General features: G+C 46.4%; 1 protein-coding gene across 2 annotated transcripts in view; it reads right to left on the reverse strand.

The window, feature by feature from the left end:
- KIF4A (kinesin family member 4A) overlaps positions 1-24,255 on the reverse strand; it is a 147,715-nt gene that overhangs the window by 48,340 nt on the left and 75,120 nt on the right. For both annotated transcript variants that reach the window (XM_069209661.1, XM_069209667.1), the window contains exons 14-23: positions 23,469-23,555; positions 22,778-22,963; positions 22,179-22,282; positions 20,406-20,550; positions 19,964-20,074; positions 14,696-14,779; positions 14,491-14,604; positions 14,240-14,395; positions 13,945-14,042; positions 2,652-2,781 (exon numbers count right to left, since the gene is read on the reverse strand). In XM_069209661.1, the coding sequence (XP_069065762.1) occupies positions 2,652-2,781; positions 13,945-14,042; positions 14,240-14,395; positions 14,491-14,604; positions 14,696-14,779; positions 19,964-20,074; positions 20,406-20,550; positions 22,179-22,282; positions 22,778-22,963; positions 23,469-23,555 (1,215 nt within the window). The remainder of the gene's footprint in view (positions 1-2,651; positions 2,782-13,944; positions 14,043-14,239; positions 14,396-14,490; positions 14,605-14,695; positions 14,780-19,963; positions 20,075-20,405; positions 20,551-22,178; positions 22,283-22,777; positions 22,964-23,468; positions 23,556-24,255) is intronic.

Consider the following 24,255-nt stretch of genomic DNA (forward strand, 5'->3'; position numbering starts at 1 on the left):
ATTTCGCCACATTTCCACAAAGACTGAAGACATAGCTGTTCTTTACAAACCCATGTGACCCCCTAGCACTCATGATTTCTCAGCAGTCATTTAGACAGAGGACAGCTGCTGAAAATACAACATCCTGGCAACCCTTGATATCATCCGTACCTCCTTCATCCACTCAAAGGATCAGCTATTAGGAGTCTTCTAGGGTGAAGTAGTTGCCCAAAGCTTTGCTCTACACTACACCCAAATTTAGGTTCTAGGAGTCTTCAACCTTGATGAACAAGTTACTTTCATTTGGTAATGAACTTGCTGGTAAATAGTCTCCAAGCAAATCCCAAACCTTTTAAATATCTGCGTGTACCAGACTGGACCTGCGAGTTTTGCAATAGCACCAATAGGAGGCACTACCTCCATTCAGACACTAATTGCAGTAGAGACCCCACTTAACTGACTTCAGCTCCTGCCTTATTTATTGTGAGGCAGAGGTAAGGACAGCATCAGATGGAATATGAATGTGCAAACACTAGAATCATATTTATTTTCAGTAGTCTATGACTATCCGTCAGAAAGGCAGATTGCCAGGATCAGTGAGGAACCTGCAGAAAGATTGTCACCAAAGATAAGTAACTTTCTTCTGGTGGATACTTCAACTATGGATTTTTCCATGTGAGGAAATGTGGTGTATTAAATGGTGTGGTTGTGCACCAAACACCATGCAATACACTTATCAACCTCTTTAGGTCCAGTAGGTTTAGTCTGTAAAAACCCTCAGCTCCACTCTGGGCAGCTGTGGCACTGAGCAGCAAGGCTAACAGGAACAGGTGTGAAGCATTTAAAAAGCACCAAAACAATTGAAGCACAAATCGCCACAACACTCAAGAAATCAGGAAGCAACTTAAAAAAAAAAAAGACAATTTTTATAAGATTATAGACACTAGAACGAAAAAGAGCCACAGGAGGCTTTCAGGGTTATAGATTTTACAAGCAAATTTTCAATGCAAATTCACTCAACCACGAACATGAAGTGTCAGTGTAGTCGGTTAGAAGTACTTGGGGCGACCAACTGTAAAAGGGAGCTAGTCAAGGGGACCAGCAAGGTCCTCAAAGCAGTCCCAGGCACTTTTTCCACGGTGCAATGGATTCCTATGGAGTGGTCCTGATGCAAGGGATGAAGGATGCTGAAGATGCTCTAAGGATGGGATGCAGTCGACGAGGGTCTTTCTGCAGAGATTAATCGGCCCTCGAAGATGGTGAAGGAGATTGGTGGGAGGCGCCTGTACTACCGTCCCCAGATGTTGCGGTCATAGCCAATCCTTCCTGGGTTGATAACTTGACTTCTGAGTGTACCAGCAACTATCTGGTAGCACTTCTGGGCTCAGTGAACCCAGGTGCAACACTACATCAGGACCTGGTCCTTGGTGATGCACAGCAGTGACGGTGGTAACGGCTTCAAGACTTTGGGCTACCAGCTTGCCTCAGCAGACGTCTTTAGCTGTTGTGTCCCTGTGATACAAACAAGAAGCCAGACAGCTGGCCCTTGCAGTTATCTTAGCTGCACTGGGCTTGGGGGACAGCTTCTCCCTGAACATGATTGACAGGCACAATCCCTCTTCGCTAGCCACCAGGTGCTCTTTGCTGGTTCCTCGGTGCAGCAGGGCAGCCCTTCCAGGTCAGTTGAGGTCTGGGTGGCCCCTTGATGCTCTTAAAGTGCCTCAGGGCAGGATGCGGTTGGTAGCTAACCGGCTACCAGGTTCACTTCCACTGGGTGACCATTTCCTGTGGAGTGTAGCAGCTGGCCATCCCAGGATGCACCTTTCTGCTCATTCACAAGCTGGTGCGACCCCTCCCGGTGTTCAGACCTACTAGCCCAACCCCCAGGTTGTGGCTACCTCAGGGCTACACATCCCTGGGGAAACAGGTTTGGCAATTGGTTTCCCCAATCTGCTTCCCAAACCAGCCTGTCTACCTCAATACAGCCCTCCTTCCCTTGCATTACAAATCTGCCCTTCAAAGGCGGCTTAACCTTGCAGGAGGAAAGTGACACTTCCCTGGCCTGCAATCCCTCATTCTTCAGCCATTGGCACATCTTCTCAGGAGGGCAGAAAGCGGGCTCATGGAGCAAGCCCCACGTGTGCTGTGAAAGGCATAAGCGTTCTAAAGGAAACAAAGTTGCAGATTTCCTAACACTGCACACTGCAACAAGTTACATTTATTTCGACTTGAGATACAAGTCGGGCTAAATCTAACAAGTTGTTTGATACCTTGGAGTACCTACTTTGGTCGCACCATTCAAGAGCTAGCACAACTGAGGGGCGAGCATGTTTATTTTCCATATGCCTGCTGCAGGATGAAGGGTTGCCTTCAGAGAACTGTGGAAGGTCATCTATCCTGGTCAGAGATTGGCACATACCTTATTAAGAAGCAAGAATTAATAAGACGTCACCCATACAGATCACTACTTAGCTGCAGAAATTGGTTTTAAAAAGTTTTAAAATTATTTAAGACAGCAGAACAGGTCTAGAGCAGAAATGTTTGTCATGTTACAAAATACAAGCATTTAACGGGTCTACAAGGATGTAGAACTAACTTCAGTTCAAGCCAAGACAGTAGGCATGCAATTCACCCCCCTAAGTAAGACTAAAATAATGTTGTTGAGCACCCACCTCTTTGATAAGGTATTTCATCGCGCACTTCGCTTCCACTATTGTGGTCACAGTTTCCCATCGCTGCTTCAGAAGAGCATCACTATCCGCATCCAAGAGCTTCTGCTGCAGGTCTGCTATTTGGGCGCTCCTTCATGGGAAAAGCATAGCATGAGCTCCTGCAGCACCATGTAGCATAATGAAGGCCTTCAGTATCCCTCAACTGCAACCATTCCTTCCAGTCACACACTTTTCTGATGCATGAAGGACGCTTCAACCCAACCACCTAGGACATAGCTCCAATATGTGATAAATAAGAAAAATACTTTACGAAGTTCCAGCAGGCGGAGCACCTACCATCATTCTTCAGCTAGCACCAATACATATTTATACCCTACAGTTTGCTGTTAACCGTCATTGAAAGGTCCCTGCTCAACGAGTTCATAAAGCCCTTCCTTCTCTGACTGCAACTTGCTTTGAGCAGTTTGTCCATGACATTCTTCCCCCTTGCTATCAAACATCCCTGCCTGCACAGAACCCGCCACAGAGGGTAGACTAACAGGCAAAGCAGACGGCGGAGAGGGAGCAAGCCTGGAAATTACTGGACTAAGTGCGCCAAAGTTAACACAGATAAGTTACACAAACACACACACACACACACACACACACACACACACTGCAGTAACTCTACCGGGTGAGCAACTCCCTAAGCTGAATCCCTGGTAAAAAACAAACAAAAAAAATCAATAAAAGCTAGCCTCAAAGATTAATAAGTGGCACACTGCAAAACCAAAGCAGAGGCTGCTGTGACAGCTGCATAGGAATCTTGAGCTACATCCAGAGAAGAACTTTTTGCGGTAATTAATATATAATTTCTTTTTACTAGAGCCTTATTTTTGCCCATTCAGCATCTCTTGAAATATACCAGGTGTCTGAGTTTATTTGGAAACATTGACCCTACCAAAAGGTGCTAAATGGCAACAGTGTGACCGATCACAAAGAAGTCGGTAGGGAGGTGGACGGGTGATTTTGAATCTAAAGGAAGAAGGAAAATCCAAGACAAAACAGTTGTGTATCACTTTAGACTGCACGCCCACCAAAACTGGTTTCTTGGCTCTGAGACCCTACAGATCAGAAATCAAAATAATAAACTTGAGCCTAATAAAAAGGTAAACTTAAAAATATGCAGAACTTAAGACAACTAGTTGTACAAGTATAAATCGCTACATTTCACAAAAGGGTATCTTTACACTAGAAACAAACCTTACCTTCCTACTGACCTTCGGTAATTCACTTTCTGGTGGATACTCAACTGCAGATTTCTACCCCTGTGAATACCATCAGGTGCCAGACTGGATTCAGAGGTGTTTCTCAGCAATTCTCTCAGGCACTGGTGGTGGGTCATGCTGCTCCTGATCAGAGTGGTCTCACCCCTTAAGTGACATTGTGGCCACTACATAGCTCCCACCTCTGCTTGCTGGCATCAGTTTCTTTCACATGTTTGTGCCGTCTGACGCACAATCTTAGTAATCAAACCATGCCAGTATGCAGGTTCCCAAATTGGAATCTCAAACATGGACCAGGGGAGTAATATATTTCATCAGTAGTGGATGGGCAACTTGTACAAAACTGGACTTCTTTGCAGATATCCCCACACATTTTCGACCCCTTTAGAACTCCTAGATACTGGTAAATCATTGACAGTGCACGGAGGCCTGCTAACCAGACCTCTGTGGCAGTACTCTTTCCATTTTTAAAATTGCCACATGACTTTAGCACCCTTGTAAGCCCCTGTTAAACGGTACCCCTGGTACCTAGGGCATGGGTACTAAAGAGGGTCCTAAAGTGCTGCAGCATAACTTATGCCACATAAGGGACTTGCACACAAATTGCACACACCCGGTCACCGCAGACTGCATGTAAGGGTGCAAGCCCTAGGTTAAACAACGACACAACTCATTTTGTGCCATGCCAAAGTCAGGGCATGTGTTATATGTAAGCCACCCCTACAACAGGCCCAAATAGCTCTAAGGCAGGGTTCAGTATAACACACGAGTGAATATCTGCATGAGCAAACTCTGCTCCTGTGGCGAAGCTTGCAAATTTGCCACTGTGCGTTCCGCTTGTAGCACAGAGCTACTTCACCAACCGCTGGCGGACCAGAGTTTACCATCGTGCTCATAGCAATCCAAAAATCCGGACGTGCTCGCGTGTCCACCCATCTGGGCTGGAGGAATGGGCGTGGAGTGTGGTGGCAAGGGGGCATCATGAGCCCTTGCTTCCCCACGGTAGGATTGACCAGGGAGAGGGTGGTGGGCTAGGGGGAGCCGCCAGATGTTAGTGCCGCAGTGGAGGGAGGTATAGACAAGTCAACCAGGAGGAGGGATAGGCCCAGTTTGACTCAGTCACAGCTCCCCTGCCTGAGACAGACCGCTGGCAGTGGTGAAGACGAGAGGCTTGATCCACACTGGGCAGTGGTGGATATATCCGGCAGTGGGGCTTGCCTTTAATCCTCCATTCATGCAGTGAGCAGAGGTGAGCGCAGGCCGGAGCCCGTGCTGCGAGGAGAAACCAAGCAAGATAAGTGCAAAACATACACTTCTGTCACCAGCTTCTTCTACTCACTGCAGCCCCACCTGTTCTCCCACTTCAGTAGCTCCACGACTGCCGCTCATTTCTTTCTGATCCGACCTGTGCCTCACCCCGCCTGACTGTAGGAAAGCTTTACAATTTCGCCAGCATGTGTTAACGTTACGCCTGATGCTTTCTAGATGCTGCTCATTTTTGTTGACAAAGAAGCTTTGCTCATATGTGTATTTATATTTTCTTTTGTTAGCCCCGTTGCCCACAATAATTACACTCTGCCTGCATGCAGAGGTCCGCGGAATTAGACAGTGTTTTCCAGTAACTCTGCGGAACTTCGTGGAGTGAAACGGCATGAGCTCCGCAACGTACTAGTTCTATTACTAGATACTGCAAGTGACCGGGCAGCCATCTTAAAGCATGAACTGGACACTGGTTAGCAAAAGTGCCCTCAGCTACATGATGGCCGCAAAAAGTAAGGGTGTTTGGTATCGAACACTTCGTCCTAATAAATCCATACTGAAGCCAGCATTGTATTTATCATGACAAGCGCCCAGAAGGCACCTTAATGGTGCCCCCTAAAACCTACTAGTCCTCTAGTGTGCTGGCTGACTGATGGTTTCAAGCAGCCTGCCACCACAGATTAGTTTCTGGATGACCAGCCTGAAGTGAACACGAGGTTAGGAATTCTACTCGTGTGTGGGGGAATTAGGAATTCTATGACAAGGTGATGCCCACTCTCCAAAGGAAGTGGCCATCTAGGGATTTTAGTGACTAGGCGTGGGTGGAATTTTTTATTCTGCCAGCAGAACTGGAGAATTATATTAATTCTCCGTTACTCCTGTAACACCGAATTACTGAAATATTCTGCCCCTCTGCTCAGCCAGTGCAATTAATCAACATTTTAATTTCCAGAGTCACCAAGTGACCGGCTGCAGTTCACCAACATTCCAGGTTACATGCAATGAGCCTCTTGTTCTAATAAAGAGCTAGAACGCTAACGTGACGTAAAAATGGGCCAGCGTTCATCGCATACTACTGGCTTTATCAATCAACTCACCCTGTGGTAGCTGCATGGAGTCGGAACCACAAGTATTACTGTACTCCGATGGCATGTGAAGTCTAAGAGCTGCAGTAGGGGTCTGGGCTTTGTGGTAAATGTAGTGTCTAGAGAAGTTAAGATGGTCCTGGTTATACTATTTGTAAGGAAATGCCTCCTTGGCATGGTTGCCCCCTGACTTTTTGCCTTTGCTGATGCTATGTTTACAATTGAAAGTGTGCTGAGGCCTGCTAACCAGGCCCCAGCACCAGTGTTCTTTCCCTAACCTGTACTTTTGTATCCACAATTGGCAGACCCTGGCATCCAGATAAGTCCCTTGTAACTGGTACTTCTAGTACCAAGGGCCCTGATGCCAAGGAAGGTCTCTAAGGGCTGCAGCATGTCTTATGCCACACTGGAGACCTCTCACTCAGCACAGACACTGCTTGCCAGCTTGTGTGTGCTAGTGAGAACAAAACGAGTAAGTCGACATGGCACTCCCCTCAGGGTGCCATGCCAGCCTCTCACTGCCTATGCAAGTATAGGTCAGTCACCCCTCTAGCAGGCCTTACAGCCCTAAGGCAGGGTGCACTATACCATAGGTGAGGGTACCAGTGCATGAGCATGGTACCCCTACAGTGTCTAAACAAAACCTTAGACATTGTAAGTGCAGGGTAGCCATAAGAGTATATGGTCTGGGAGTTTGTCAAACACGAACTCCACAGCACCATAATGGCTACACTGAAAACTGGGAAGTTTGGTATCAAACTTCTCAGCACAATAAATGCACACTGATGCCAGTGTACATTGTATTGCAAAACACACCCCAGAGGGCACCTTAGAGGTGCCCCCTGAAACTTAACCGACTGTCTGTGTAGGCTGACTAGTTCCAGCAGCCTGCCACACTAGAGACATGTTGCTGGCCCCATGGGGAGAGTGCCTTTGTCACTCTGAGGCCAGTAACAAAGCCTGCACTGGGTGGAGATGCTAACACCTCCCCCAGGCAGGAGCTGTAACACCTGGCGGTGAGCCTCAAAGGCTCACCCCTTTGTCACAGCCCAGCAGGGCACTCCAGCTTAGTGGAGTTGCCCGCCCCCTCCGGCCACGGCCCCCACTTTTGGCGGCAAGGCTGGAGGGAACAAAGAAAGCAACAAGGAGGAGTCACTGGCCAGTCAGGACAGCCCCTAAGGTGTCCTGAGCTGAGGTGACTAACTTTTAGAAATCCTCCATCTTGCAGATGGAGGATTCCCCCAATAGGGTTAGGATTGTGACCCCCTCCCCTTGGGAGGAGGCACAAAGAGGGTGTACCCACCCTCAGGCTAGTAGCCATTGGCTACTAACCCCCCAGACCTAAACACGCCCTTAAATTTAGTATTTAAGGGCTACCCTAGAAAATTAGATTCCTGCAACAACAAGGACTGCCCAGCTGAAAACCCCTGCAGAGGAAGACCAGAAGACAACAACTGCCTTGGCTCCAGAAACTCACCGGCCTGTCTCCTGCCTTCCAAAGAACTCTGCTCCAGCGACGCCTTCCAAAGGGACCAGCGACCTCTGAATCCTCTGAGGACTGCCCTGCTTCGACGACGACAAGAAACTCCCGAGGACAGCGGACCTGCTCCAAAAAGACTGCAACTTTGTTTCAAGAAGCAGCTTTAAAGAACCCTGCAACTTCCCGCAAGAAGCGTGAGACTTGCAACACTGCACCCGGCGACCCCGACTCGGCTGGTGGAGAACCAACACCTCAGGGAGGACCCCCGGACTACTCTACGACTGAGTACCAAAACCTGTCCCCCCTGAGCCCCCACAGCGCCGCCTGCAGAGGGAATCCCGAGGCTTCCCCTGACCGCGACTCTCTGAAACCTAAGTCCCGACGCCTGGAAAAGACCCTGCACCCGCAGCCCCCAGGACCTGAAGGACCGGACTTTCACTGCAGAAGTGACCCCCAGGAGTCCCTCTCCCTTGCCCAAGTGGAGGTTTCCCCGAGGAAGCCCCCCCTTGCCTGCCTGCAGCGCTGAAGAGATCCCTTGATCTCTCATAGACTAACATTGAAAACCTGACGCTTGTTTCTACACTGCACCCGGCCGCCCCCGCGCCGCTGAGGGTGAAATTTCTGTGTGGGCTTGTGTCCCCCCCGGTGCCCTACAAAACCCCCCTGGTCTGCCCTCCGAAGACGCGGGTACTTACCTGCAAGCAGACCGGAACCGGGGCACCCCCTTCTCTCCATTATAGCCTATGTGTTTTGGGCACCACTTGGAACTCTGCACCTGACCGGCCCTGAGCTGCTGGTGTGGTGACTTTGGGGTTGCTCTGAACCCCCAACGGTGGGCTACCTTGGACCAAGAACTGAACCCTGTAAGTGTCTTACTTACCTGGTAAAACTAACAAAAACTTACCTCCCCCAGGAACTGTGAAAATTGCACTAAGTGTCCACTTTTGAAATAGCTATTTGTGAATAACTTGAAAAGTATACATGCAATTGAAATGATTTAAAGTTCCTAATGTACTTACCTGCAATACCTTTCAAACAAGATATTACATGTTAAATTTGAACCTGTGGTTCTTAAAATAAACTAAGAAAAGATATTTTTCTATAACAAAACCTATTGGCTGGATTTGTCTCTGAGTGTGTGTACCTCATTTATTGTCTATGTGTATGTACAACAAATGCTTAACACTACTCCTTGGATAAGCCTACTGCTCGACCACACTACCACAAAATAGAGCATTAGTATTATCTCTTTTTACCACTATTTTACCTCTAAGGGGAACCCTTGGACTCTGTGCATGCTATTCCTTACTTTGAAATAGCACATACAGAGCCAACTTCCTAAACTATTGATACAGCATTTGGGTGCTACAATTCCCAGAAAACTAGCGCCCTTCCCTCTCGCAAATGTGCGTTATGGATGGACCTCTCCTCTGGCTGGAAGAGGATGGTATCATCTCACCCACCTGTTGGGTGCACAGAGCGACTGGGGAGGGGTCTCTGACTGATTGCACACAAGGTGACTCATTTCATTAGAGGCAGAAGCTCAGTCCTGGCAGCAAATAGAATACACAATGCATCCAAGTAAGTTGAGCCTTAAGCGCATCGCTCCAACAGGCGATGCTACAGTAGGTTTATATGATACTCTGGGATAAATTGTGCAGTAAACTACTCTAGCATACAATATTGGCACTAGCCTTTAGTATCGTGGCCCTCAGGCTGCACACCGTTTTCCGCAGTGAGCACATTTACAACGCACTGTTATTTAACTTTGCTTGGAGCCGTGACCTGTCCAGTGAATTGGATTTGAATTGTTTCCAAATATGGGCATCGCTGAAGTCTGAATTACCTTCAAGGAAGAACGCTTTTCCTGGTTTATACGTCAACCCTGTCATCCAGTCATCATTTTCATGTTTGCCTTTAAATGAGACCACTTTGATCAAGTGTGGTCGCGTAGCTGAACTACGCAGAATCCCACAGAGTTTTTACATAACTGTGCAGAATTCTGGAGTATAACTAAGTCAGCTCCGCTCACCCCAGCTACCACCCATCGCTCCCCTTAATGCCCCATAATTGAATATTGAGGTGACCACCTGTTACCAGGGCTTCAGATTTTGACAGCCAAACAGCGGCAGCTCCTCCGCTGTGGCAGGAGGAAGGCTTTCAATGCTAAGCAAATCAACTGACAAGATATGGAGAATAATTTCCACCATGGACCAGAGTCCTCCGATTTTCACCTCTCTGATAACCTGCCCAACTTCTGCGTGGGGTAGGAAGAGGGGTTGGTCGCAGGAACAATTATGTTTCCGTGGCCACCACTTCAGACCTTTGACACTCTCCTCAGCCTTGTGGTTGGAACTGAAAGGCTCCCTTGGTGCTGAACCCACTGAGACTTCAGATCCCACTGCAAGGGCCACTTTTGCCATCAAGTGTGGATGCATAAGGCCAAGAGGCAAAGAGGCTCTTAGAGACCCAGCCCAAAGGTTGAAATATTGGGAGCCTAAACATCCCGGACTTGAGGTAGCAGGAAGGCTCTTATAAGCACTGTGCCCAGGATCGCTCCAATAAAGGGGAGTCTCTGAAAAGGTTTTGGGTGCGATTATGGCATATTAATGGAAAATCCCAGCTATGACAACAGGTTGGTTGTCATCTGGAGGTAGTTTCAAACTGTGCGAGGCATGCCGAGCTTCAGCAACTAGTTGCTGAGTTATTAGAAGACTGGTACACCCCCTCCCCCAATCCTCCTAAGATAGCAATAAAACCCATCACTTTTTTTTAAAACTTAAGGAGCATTATGTAAGGCCAACGCGAGCACAGAACAAAGTGCTTGTGGCTTACCTGAAACTGCAAGTATCACCTGCGAGACTGCAGAACAGGGAAGTAAAAATAGGTGTCCTACAGATCAAACACTACCATAGAGTCTCCTGGATCCATGGCAGACAGAACTTGGGCTAGGGTGAGCATTTTGAACTTGTCCTTCTTGAAGGCAGCATTTAGAGTGAAGATCTAAAATTGGACTAAGTCCTCCACCCTTCTTAGCCACCTGGAAGTAATGGGTGTAATAACAAGTCAAATGTATGACACTGGCAGTCTCTATAGTTCCCTTGTCCAAGAGAGCTTGAATCTACTCCTGCACAATGGACAGGTGATACCCTGAAATCATTGTGGTGCAGGAGGCATGTTAGGTGGGGGTGGAGAGGATAGGTAAGGTGAGGAATAACCGTTTTGGAACATTTAATCACCTATCTGCCCGATGAGATGCTTCGCAACTTGTGAAGGCACCAGCTGAACTAACATCTTACTGGGCACAATGCACCACTAAGAGCAAATTAAATTGATTATACAGTGCTATGGGAAGCTGGAACGGGTAGTCTGTTGCTGCTGGGGCTTGGACATTGACTGCAGGACCTGACTTGCGACTCGATAGGCTGAGAGGTCTGCATTGGCTGAGGCAAAATTTGTTGTGGACTCTGCTGGAAACCTTCAACAGCCTCCAAAGGGGCAAAGTTGTTGGGGAAACTGCCCCATTGCTATGATGCACAAAAGCAGAACAGCAAGCACAGCCTACAGCAGAAACTTCTGTAGTCTGTGAAACCAAAAGTGACCCCACATGTTTTATTGAAGAATGGGTGGAAGTAGTTGACTGAAGACAGCAATCGATAACATTTTAGTGGACCTTGTAGGTCTTCCCCTAGTAAACACAGTGGATGCTATCCCATGGCTGATACTTTGTAAACTTTTAGAAGGAGCAGAGTTTATCGGGATGAACAAGTTACTTATCTTTGGTAACACTTGCTGGCAGATACTCCAAATGCAGATTCCTCAACATTTGAACATGGCAGGGCACTAGACTGAATTTTGATAACTTAAACAGCAGTGCTTCTGCGCATTGGTAAGAAGAGTCTGTTGGCTCTATGTTGTCTTCATACCACCCCAGAAGTGACAGCGCAAAGCTGCCTGTGAGACCCACTCCTACAGCAGATGTCCGCTTCCTGTCTCTACATTTCCAGGCACTCGTACACAGAGTGTAGAAGAATAGTTGGCAACAGAGTCCCCAGTTGGGGAGTTCTAGAGATCTGTTTTAGGAAGACTGCAGGGATGGGAAAAGGATGGAGTCTTGTCTTGAAATATACCCATGTGTGCCAACAATAGAGTGGTTTGATTTCTTTAACAAGTAACACATGCACAACGAGGCTCTCAGGTGTGGCGTGTTTAGTTGTGTCCCAGTCACACCAGGTGCACATCTAGGTCACCAGTGTACTGGACGGCTGACAAGAAATGTTTGGCTCTGTGACGGCATCATTAAATGGTAGGAAGGTGTCAGGTGACACCAGCCCTGTTTGGCGAATTTGTCAGATTTTTTATTTTTTTTTGGTCAATGGAAGGCAACTGCAAACCAGTACCTTAGCTGCCCTCTGGGTCGATTCAAGCAAAGCACTTTCTTCTGTGGCCCAGGTGGCGCATTAAACTCAGTTTTTGATGGGGTCTAGCGCACTGCCATTTTGTCAGCCCAAATAGAGTCCATCATCAGATGGGGGTTTGTGTGCCCTTGAGTGTCATAACTGACTGGCCCTGTGACTTTGAATGTGTCCGAGACCCGTCCTTTGACTCCAAGCACTTCTTGTGTTTGGTGATTTAGAGCTGTGACCTTCTCCCATACACTGAAGTGCAGCTCTAACATCTACCCCTGCAGTGCTGTCACGGTTTAACACCATTAGTTTTTGGTGAGACATCGTTGCTTAGTACACCAGTAGTTTTAGAAATAGTCAAAGATCAACAATTTGGGAGCAGAGATCCAGATCAGTGTTGAAAGGTGCATAAAGAAAATAACCTACATCAAAGTGCAGGGGTGGCACTTATATTGGGCTCTGCTCCATCACCTTCAGTGCAGTATGTAGGAATAGCTCCGCCACACTAAGCCACCTGCCGGAATCACGGCAGATGACGTTATCTGAATCCAGTCTGGCGCTTGGGATGCTCAAAAGGTGAGGAATCTAAGGTGAAAAACATTCATCAGAAATAACGTGTTAACACAGCTTAGCCTTTTTATGCACCACAGGTAGTCACCCAACCCCTGCTCCCTGATGTAGTCAATATGGAAACAGAGGGTCCTAGCAGAGTGAAAATGTTAATCTTGTTCAAAGGTTTCAAGGGACAAGGATGAAGGCAGCCCATCACCGAAGAAATGGAACATTTAATCTTCAGAAAAAGCTACACTCTTACATGCAGCACCACCCTGTTAAGAACAGTTTTCAGGGTGGATGTGCACAGAGAAATGCTGCACTCTTCAGTAGGCAGAAATATTAGAAACCAAAAATTGTTTCGAACATGAACAGTGCACTAATGCATGGACTGAAACAGATGTTCTCATCAAAGTCTAGATTCAAAGTCAGGGAGAGAGATGAGTTAGAAGTATGTTACTGACAAGCTTCAGGATATAAAAGAACATCCTCCTTAAGACACCTTCAAAAAAACCTAATAAACAGCAGGTGTGTGTCCTCAGTCTGCAAGACAGGACTTCAAGGATGAACTTGCACCAGATTCATGCATGAAAAGGATGTCACACATAAGCATCACAAGCCAGTGGAGAACTTCACCTCAGACAGTTTGATCCTCAAGGAGAAGCAGGCAGATGACTAACCTCATGTTGTCTTACTAGAATTGTTGCATAACAAGCCATAGATTTTTCTTTTACAATTTGAGACTCTGAAAAGGACTGAACACTGAATAAGTACACCTCGAAAGGGGCTAAAGCGAGAGGGCCAGGGGAGCTCCGAATGTGGCTACAACCACTTTTGATGGCCTAGGCTGGAAAAGAACTGCACAATCAAGCAGGGATTTGGTACCAAGCATAAACAATGCAAACAGAAGACCCGGAGAGAGTGGCACTGAAGCGCGACAGCACATTTAAGAGAACCTTCTGCAAGCTTCTGTGACGTTAATGTCAGTTCATTATGCTTTTTGTCACTCAAAAACATAAGCTTCAGTTTTTTTAGATATAGGCACCTTTCATGATGGAAATGGATAAAGAGGGCTTGCTTCTCAAGTGTGGCTAGAGAATTCATCACTGACTCCCTGACTGCATCTCAAAAGCGGAAATTATGCCCAAACCCCACTCAAAGGCTCTTCAGTTTTGTCCAAGAGTTCTATACATTCAATCTATCACCTCAAAACGATTTTATGTTATGAGCTCTAATCCAGGTCACCTTAGCTCCATCTCAGTCTCCAGACTCTCAATTTGCTTTGTGACGGACGACTCAGTGTCCTCCACATTTTCCAGTTCAGCAATAGTGTACGTCCGCCTCTGAAAGAGAAGATGGAAGTAAGATTGAAAACTTACCCAGTATACAACCGCAAAAGAAATCTATTCCCATTGGGAATAACTGCAGGTTACAAGTGGCAATAGGTATTTTTTTTGTTTTTTGCCCAGTCATTACATTTTCACAATGATTAAACTGCCATGATCCTTTTTTTTTTTTTTTTTTAGTTTAAAATACTCACCCGGATTTTGTGTGGGATGCGTTCACCGGCCTCCTTTTTCTCCTTGAGTTGAGCAAGGTCTTGGGCCAAGATCTTTCTATCTTCTAGCAGATCGTTCAAATGTCGCTGAGCCTCTTCTGTACTGACCAATATTTCCACCTCATTAGCTAGCCAGTTCTGAGGAGAAATAAAAGCAAAGAATCCTTCACAACAGAATCATAAGTCAATATCTATGGCACTACAGCACCATGTTGAGAGAACACCATAGTTACCTTAACTCTGGCTGCAGCGCCCTCCATGCCCCGGTTCTGAAACTCCTTGCGTTTATCCACAGCCTCCCTCTGTTTATGGATCGCATCCTTGAGGCGCTTGTTTGCAGCTGCCGCCTAGACAGTGGGCACAGAGACAAGATGATGCATCGAACGGTTGCCTCATGGAACCTGCTGACATTTCCCTTGATGGCACCAACACACCTACCTCCTCAGTTTTCCGCCTGAGCACGCTGGCCTGTTTCTGGAAGTCCCGTTCTAGTTTCAGCAGCTCATATTGCCTCTTGCGGTCCTAAGGGGAGAATGACTCCATGAGTGGTTCAGGTCGCCCCACATTACAAGCAGTTACAGCAACACAAGCAAGGGCTTCAAGCATGACAAACCCTGGGCATGACACCACACACTGTCGATATGACACAAGTAAAATGCAACCATTCTATATTTGCAATGACTGGAAAATGTGGCCGCGTTAGAAAGGGACCGAACTAGTAACAGCTAACACGGTATTTATCTTTGGCAAAACACTTTCTGGTGGATACTCTAACCACAGAATCCTTTCAATTCTCCTAGGAGCCAGACTGGATCCCAAATCTTTCCAGCAACTGCTTGTGCTCACCAGTAGGTGGGGCCACTGAACTCAGCGGTGCACTTGTTGCGCCTCACAAAGTAATGGCAGAGTTGTAAAGAGATGCCAGCCTGCAGGCCATCAGTAGCACCCTGAGACATGGCAGAGTCAGTAACAAATTGAGGTGCAGCAGTGTTCACAATCTATCTAAACAGATGGTAGGGCGGTGAGGAGTCAGGGTAAAGTATCCAACAAAGTGTTAACAACGGTAAGGAAATCAGTTACGTAGCTGTAACTCCAGTTCCCAGGCATTAGCATCTTGCATAATTTCACCTGCTTTAATTAGTCTGTTGCCAAACAGGAAAGCTCCAATATCAATCTTAATACTGCAGTGTGAGCCTTATTCTCAACATTGACATTTCATAGATTTGTAGCCTATCCACATCATTAAACACCAGGGCCCTGAAATATGCTGCCATTGATGAGTTGTTCCTGTAGTATCCTCACACATAGGCGGCAATAAGGTAACAGAAGGACCCATGAAGACGTTGTCCCTAGTATTGCCTCCACCATTATTACTGTGGTGATTTTCTTTGAAAGTAAGGATTATGCTTGGCTAATCCATTTCACATCTTTCCTGAGATGAGTAAACTAATCACTCTTTTGTGAAGATTCTGACTCCCAAGAAAAATCAAACCCTTGCTTAGTTTTTAGAGCGATGTTCTATTGCTTACAGCAAACGCTACATTTCACAAGACATGTTAGGTTTGTTCCCAATTGTGCCTGTTCAGCTTTTGCCCTTAACAGACGGTCATCCAAGAATCGATAACCATACCTACCCATAGTCTTTTAAGGACAGCACTGGGGCTAGCTGACTTCAGGCCCAACAGGCTTTGAACTGGTAACGGCAATGAGCAGTCATGAAACGAAGGAATCCGCGTTGAAGTACTCATCCCACAGGTTTAGGAGTTTGAGTAGCCCTTTATAAAGGGCAACAGCTACTTCCTGAGAAGTGCCCCAGCACTCCATAAGACTAGGAACGCCAAGACATCAGCAAAAATCTAATATGCTGCATGAGAGTACAGGCAGGTTTTAATCATCTTCCTGGTCACTGCCATCTTAAATTGTACCAGTTCTTTTTTTGGGTATTGGTACTGGAGGGCTTGTTAGTTCTATACAGGAACCGTGGTGCACCATTTTTAAAACCCACTGTCATTTTTGTCCATTCTTTTGGGTTATACGCTGGTCTGCCACCCACGGGTGCATGTGTGGGTCTGATGCAGTTTAAGTCGGAGATTCCTCCACCGCCTCTGGATGTGTGGCCTCTAGCCCTCCCGCTACTACGAAGTGGCTGCCATTGCTGGGATCCAGATTACTGGCCAGCCTGTTGTGTGGTGCCTTGGACTTGCTGCTGTTCTATTGGGAAGGTCCTCTTCCTGGGAGACTTCTGGGGGAGTTTCCTCTCCTTAAAGTAATCCTGTATTGTGGCACACCCATTGCCTTTGCTGTCTGGTTGCCCTTCTTGATTTGTTGCAAGGGCTCACCTGCTTCCTGTCCCAATAATGCCTCTACCGTGAAGGGCTTATAAATAAAAGAAGCCTGGACATTAGGTTTAAAGCCAGAGATCCTGAACCAGGCATGTCTGAGGGTTGTGCCCTACACCTTTGTCTGCTAGCAGTATCTGCTGCATCTAATGAGGATTTTAAACAAGTGTTGGCGATGTTTTCCCCCTCCTGAACAATCATTTTGGCTCTTCAGGGAGTTCTCTCATTAGCTCCTCTATCCCGTCCCATTGTTGGTGACCATACCTGTAGAGGAGGGCATTAAAAGTGTCTGTGCCATTGCGTTGCCGCTTCTCCTACCATGTCCTTGTTTGCTTTCCTTCTCAGGAGGTGGTCCTCTGGAGGTATGGGCATTACTACTCCGTAGCGACATTGATGGACTGCCACGGTCTTTCCTTGCATGTGTTTGGGATCCTTTGAAGACGGTTTATACTTCTCTATTCTCGGTGTTACGCCTTTACTGGAGGCTGGATCTCTGAAAGCTTCCTTGCTATGGTCAAGTACGCTCAGTAGCACAGGAAGATACAGGTTTCCCTTACTTATCGGCATAAGGATTTCTAGGAGGAAGCAGGATTCTCCTTTCTCCATAAGTCTTGGCAGGCCATTGCAGGAAGTGACGGGCGAAGGCCTTGAGTGGTAGTTGGCAAACTCTGCTCGGCTTTGGTTCAAGATCATTCCAGAGTTCCTCAAAAATTCCCATTGCTTCCTCCCCTTTGGGGATCAGAGAAGTCATCTTCAGTTGCTTCCTCATATGGTTCTGGAGTTGTAGGGGCTTCTAAGGCAGTCTTCCTCTTGGACATCTGTGGTCGTTGAGGGCTTGTGTAAGGAAATGCCCCCTTGGCATGGTTACCCCCTGACTTTTTGCCTTTGCTGATGCTAAGTTATGATTTGAAAGTGTGCTGGGACCCTGCTAACCAGGCCCCAGCACCAGTGTTCTTTCCCTAAACTGTACCTTTGTCTCCACAATTGGCACAACCCTGACACTCACTAAGTCCCTTGTAATTGGTACCCCTGGTACCCAGGGCCCTGATGCCAGGGAAGGTCTCTAAGGGCTGCAGCATTTCTTATGCCACCCTGGGGACCCCTCACTCAGCACATACACACTGCCTCACAGCTTGTGTGTTTGCTGGTGGGGAGACAATGACTAAGTCGACAAGGCACTCCACTCACAGTGCCATGCCAACCTCACACTGCCTGTGACATAGGTAAGTCACCTCTCTAGCAGGCATCTAAGCAAAACCTTAGACATGGTAAGCGCAGGGTAGCCATAAGAGTATATGGTCTGGGAGTCTGTCAAACACAAACTCCACAGTTTCTTAATGCCTACACTGAAAACTGGGAAGTTTGGTATCAAACTTCTCAGCACAATAAATGCACCCTGATGCCAGTGTGCAATTTATTGTAACATACACCGAGGGCATCTTAGAGATGCACCCTGAATACCAATCCGACTCCTAGTGTAGGCTGACTAGTTTTTGCCAGCCTGCCACACACCAGACATGTTGCTGGCCACATGGGGAGAGTGCCTTTGTCATTCTGTGGCCAGGAACAAAGCCTTACTGGATGAAGGTGCTTCTCACCTCCCGCTGCAGGAACTGTAACACCTGGCGGTGAGCCTCAAAGGCTCACCCCTTTTTTTACAGGGCCCCAGGGCATCCCAGCTAGTGGAGATGCCCGCCCTTCCGGCCACTGCCCACACTTTTGGCGGCAAGGCTGGAGGAGAGAATGAGAAAAACAAGGCATCAACAACCAGTCAGGACAGCCACTAAGGTGTCATGAGCTGAGGTGACCCTTGCCTTTAGAAATCCTCCATCTTGAGTTTGGAGGATTCCCCCAACAGGATTAGGGATGTGCCCCCTTCCCCCACAGGGAGGAGGCACAAAGAGGGTGTAGCCACCCTCAAGGACAGTAGCCATTGGCTACTGCCCCCCCAGACCTAAACACCCCCCTAAATTTAGTATTTAGGGGCACCCCAGAACCCAGGATATCAGATTGCTGCAACCTGAACTAAAGAAGGACTGCTGACCTACAAGCCTGCAGAGATGACGGACGACACCAACTGCTTCGGCCCCAGCCCTACCGGCCTGTCTCCAGAGTAAAAAACCTGCAACCAACGACGCATCCAGCAGGGACCAGCGACCTCTGTAGCCTCAGAGGACTGCCCTGACCCAGGGACCAAGAAACTCCTGTGAGCAGCGGCTCTGCTCAACAATCTGCAACAAAGTTGCAACTTTTCTACAACTTTAAAGACTTTGTTTCCCGCTGGAAGCGTGAGACTCGGCACTCTGCACCCGACACCCCCAGCTCGACCTTCAGAAAACCAACACCTCAGGGAGGACTCCCCGGCGACTGCGAGCCTTGAGTAACCAGAGACAACCCCCCCCTGACCCCCACAGCGACGCCTCCAGGGAGAATCCAGAGCCTCCACCTGACTGCGACTGCCTGGAACAAGGGACCCGACGCCTGGAACCAACACTGCACCTGAAGCCCCCAGGACCTGAAGGAACCAAACCTCAGTGCAGGAGTGATCCCCAGGCGACCCTCTGCCTTGCACAGGTGGTGGCAGTCCCGAGAAGCCCCCCCCCCCGTGCCTGCCTGCACCGCTAGAGTGACCCCCCGGGTCCCTCCATTGTTTTCAACCTAAAACCAGATGCCTGCTTTGCCCACTGCACCCGGCCACCCCTGTGCCGCTGATGGTGTACCTTGTGTGCCTTCTCGTGCCCCCCCCCCCCCCCACCCTACAAGGGCTCTACACAACCACCCCTGGTCTGCCCTGTTTGATGTAAATCTTGAACCTGTGGTTCTTAAAATAAACTAAGAAAATATATTTTTCAATATAAAAACCTATTGGCCTGGAGTAAGTCGGAGTGTGTGTTCCTCATTTATTGCCTGTGTGTACAACAAATGCTTAACACTACCCTCTGATCAGCCTACTGCTCGACCACACTACCACAAATAGAGGTGTCCCCTGGATATTTTTTAGGAGTTGATGCACATGACCCTCTGCACCTGTAGAGAAAATATAATCCAGTGTTTGCTTGCACTTGCCGTGGATAGGTCACATCTTCCCCTAATAATGCAGACTAACCTCAGACTGCCTTATGACCAAATATTTTAAATTTGATGAAGGCCTCAGGGAGGGGGTGCAGTTAAGGTCATTGCACCTCACTGGTGGAATTGATACTCATTTACCACACCTCTAATCTTTTCTTGGATTTACAGGGAATGGACAGGTCAACAATGGGCAATATGTAATCTATGACCTATCCAATGCCGGAGAAATGCCAATGCACTCCCAAGGTACAGGTCTTTGGTTTCTTCAAGCCAATACACTCTGAACTCTACATACCTTCTCCTTCAGTTGAATCACTTCCTTATCCTTCTGCTGCTTCCACTGGCGGAACTTCTCTGCTTCCTCTTTCATCTGCTTCATGAGCTGCACACGCTGCGCCTTCATCCCCTGCAGGACAAAGTCAGCAAATCTGGTTAATCCCTTGCTGTGAATACTTTTGTTTAAAGAGCTGCAAAACTATTAACAAGTTCCACAGATGTACTGCACTACAGCAAACAGCAAAGCCTTGAGTCAGTAACAGACTAGTAATGTGTTGTAAACGTTCTTTGCAGTGCCAATAAAGCAACTGGCTGGTTACCATTCTAGCTATTCCAGCTATGAAAGTCGTAGTAAATAAAAGCAACAGCGCAATGAACCCACTGGATGCCACTATATGCCCATGAAAGGGGTAAAGCAGCACACTGAGGGTCTGGATACACCGCTCCCACAATAGAATTACCTGTATCTCAGTGTGCAGTTTGGAGACTGTTCGTTCTGTCGACTCCCTCAGTTTAAGAAGCTTGGACTGCTCACCAAGCTTCTTTTTTAGATCAGTCATCTGTCCCTCCAGCTCCTGCAGTCTCTTCCGCCTGCGCTCACTTAGCCTATAAACAAAACGTTCATAATCAGTAATATTTAGTGCAGCAGTTTTTTAAACATTCAAGTACAGGGCATATAATGATGCTCCTTCCAAAGCCTTGTTTATTAATGCTGAAAAATCAAGTTACTAAAAATGGAGATTATTCAAGTCTGCAAACAGGGACCGAAGGACTGCAACTGGTTCAGAAGGCAAGGAGGCTACACTAAGCGGTTGTACAGGAAAAAGCTGCTCCACCTTTGAGAGACAACAATCGGACGCAACCATTACTTATTACTATCAGCTTTGAGAAATACCATATGCAATTTGTGTAACAGTTACTTGTGCCTACTGAAATGTTCCTAATATTCAAGATTAAAAACATTGAAATTGTTTTCTGTGAAAAACTAAACATGTCTCCCTGAACCATAAAGAAACAAACTTTCCAGCTCACAACATTAACAAATGCACAAATCGAAAATACATATTAGGCTTCAGGTGGTCTTTGCTCTCATGTACATGCATACTGAGTAATTACCGGAATGGAGGCCAAATCTAAAGTGAGCAGCAACACGCGCCAAACAATCTAAGTGATTGGGCTTCCTAGAAAAGCGAAGCCACCTCTCATTGGCCTTTGACACCATCGTGGTCTGGAACCTCAGACTTCTTCAGCACACTCGCAACCACCTTATCAGTGTGTTAAGCACAGATATTTGTGACCCACAAATTAGCCGCTCACCATTTCAAGCATGAGTACCATTAAATTTGTAAACACAGCAAAACTGCAAATAAGTACTACTAGATTTTTCTTATTTTTGCAACAAAATTATTAGTTTCAAACAGAAAAATCAAGACATTGTATAGTGGAGGCCCACTCCATCATTCGGCACTACTAGATATTGATATATCTGGACGGAGAACAATCAGTCTCAGAGCTGGCTGACCTTAGGTATTAAAGGTTGGGACGATGAAGAAGGCCTTTCATCTTCAATCATGTCCTCCACTGCATGGGACCTTCTTATAATTTGGCATGGTTTGATTCATTCACTACAGACTCCACAATGTCACTCATCTAGTACAGAGAACCTCTAGGGTAAAATGGGTCTACAAATTTACTTTGTGTTAACTGTAGGAATTGCATGCACAAACTGTTCTGTATTTCGTGCCTAGTCGGCGATTCTTTGTCCAGCATTTAGTACTGAACTTTGGTTGGTAAGGTGGTTATAAGATTAAGGAGCTACCTTGCAGTATCACAAGCACGGCTATAACTGTGGCACACACATGGATGTTAAGGGAGCTGTTAGGAGATGGAAGCTACTGCAGACATTTACTGATGCGTGGAAAGACAGGCCACCTTATTTAGTAAGTCAGGGATACACAATGGGGTTTATTGTTCTATATTGGGATGCTCTGCGATATGTGGGTGTACAGGTTCTAAGACTTTAAGATCGTAGGGGGAAAATCCATTCCTTCATACTTCACCACCAGGGGGGTAAAGAATGTCAATTTGAAACCAACTTCTGAAAGCCTTTCATATTTACATGTAGAACTTTGCTGGACAGCTACAACCTGCACTGCCCTTAGGACTCCTATGCCAAACTAACAGACCCACTGAATCTCAACACACAAGAAATACCAACCCACGTCTTCACTTACTTTGCTTGGTTGACATCTTTTTTAGCTGTCTGAATGGCAAGAACAAGTTCTTCCTTTTCCTTTTGCAAAGCATTTACTTCAGCCTCCAAGTTCTTAACGTTATTCTAAAATAAAAAAAAATAAAAAAAGATAACTTTACCTGCATATTCACCATTGAATGTACCAGTTTAGCATTTTGTGTATTGGATCTAAGATGAACCATACTCGACTGGACCAGATCCACGTAAGAATGGGATGGGGAAGTTACCATAGGTAACATTACGTTAGAAAGTCCTTTGGCTTTATACTATTAGGTTTTGCGAATCCATTGCAAACAGAAGGACAGAATACCACTGACATTAAAGTGCTTTTTACTGTGGATGAAGCGGTTGCTGGCTGCCTTGCTTTAGACTCTCAGGAGAAAAAGAATAAAAAAATGAAGGCCGCATCTTTGTAGACTGATTCTACTCTGGGAGGCGATGTTCTCAGTGTATTCAACTAAAGTCACAGTTAATTACTGTCTTACTTTAGAAGAGTCTAATATCCATCTCAGTACCTTTCTCTCCTTTTGCCCTCCAGCACAGCACCTCCTCTCTGCTGCAGTGCAGCAAGGAACTCACCTGATATTCACTCTGGATGGGCTCCAGCTGGCTGTCATTCTGAACCATCTTTTTAGCCAGTTTTTCCTTGAGCAGAAGAGCTTTGTTCAGCTCTATGAGTTCCTTTGACATCTGTGCCTGTCGCAGGGCATGTTGGGTTGTAAAGCCATCGGACGTCCTCTTGGTGTTTGGATCAGATTCAAGTGTCTGTAAAACAAGGATTAGGCAAGGTGAGAAAACTACTTGAACAAATGAAAGTTAAGAGCCAACGAGTTAGAAAGACTTAGTCCTACTATTTTAATAGTTCAACTCTTGTAAAACTAACCAGGAAGAAATCACAGGTAGTTGGGAGCAGGGAAATTGAGGTGGGCATTCCAAGAATGCAAGAATCGTAATAAAAGCCAGTTAGATCCCTTCAGCTTTAGCTTGTTAATTTGATCTTCTCTCAAATTATGGCTTTGGATTTAATAGCCAAATTTAACCTGACAGCAGATCTGTTAGCCTTCATAAAACACAAAGGGAGAAGTTGTAAAACTGAAGCAAAGAGAAAGGATTTTGTTAAGTGAGTTTAGAAACTAAAATAAAACTACAAAACAATACTAGAATCCTCATATCTGCTTTGAATTATCTCGACAAATCCATAACATGATAGCATTCACAACTAAAGCAGCAAAGTCAAAAACCGCCAACAACAAATTAAGCATTAACACACTTTTTCATCCTTCTCCTTTTCTTCATCACTACGTCCAGCTTCTGCAGCCATGGCCTCGATTGAAGATGCAATGCCAGCACTTTCATCCTGCAAAAAGAAAAAGTAGATGAGTCAAAGGAGACCAGCACAGAATGGTGGACCACTAAGACCTTCCTAATGAATAATTAGGCATATCCCAATTTCACGCAGAGAATGGCTGCAAATGAAGGGATAATGGCCTGCAAGGAACAGATCACCATCACAGCACTTGCTTTCCAAAACAGGATATTTTTTTTTTTTAAACAAATCAACCAAACTCCTATGTGTCCATGAAAGACAGGTGCAGCAAAAAAAAATAATAATAATAATTACAAAAATGTAAAAACAAAAAATAGATATTAGACCTTGTGATTTTGCTAATCCAGGCTTTGCAATAGCAAAACCCTTTGTTCATGAGGCTCTGGCTATTGTAATACGGGTTTAGTCCAGAAGGTTTTTCACTAGCTCACACGCCACTCTACCCCCAAAAGCATCCTGCTAGACAGTGGTTGAGCATATCGCACCAAGAAAGACTGAACTACTCTTCCAAATTTGCCACATGGACAGTTACACAAACTGTACTGTGTTGTACAAGAAAGCACAGAGCACCAGGTAGATGCATTATAAATGTCATTAACAGAAACTTCATGGGAATAAAAAGTAGCTGGAGCTTGCCGTTTACAGGAGCTGCAAAAAGCCTCTGGGGGACCTCCCAGGCAACTCAATGTTTGCTAGTACTTGAGATAGCTCAGGGTAGTTAAAAAGAAAG

This window comes from Pleurodeles waltl, chromosome 2_1 (assembly GCF_031143425.1).
Source record: "Pleurodeles waltl isolate 20211129_DDA chromosome 2_1, aPleWal1.hap1.20221129, whole genome shotgun sequence".
In the NCBI taxonomy this organism is placed as follows: Eukaryota; Metazoa; Chordata; class Amphibia; order Caudata; family Salamandridae; genus Pleurodeles; species Pleurodeles waltl.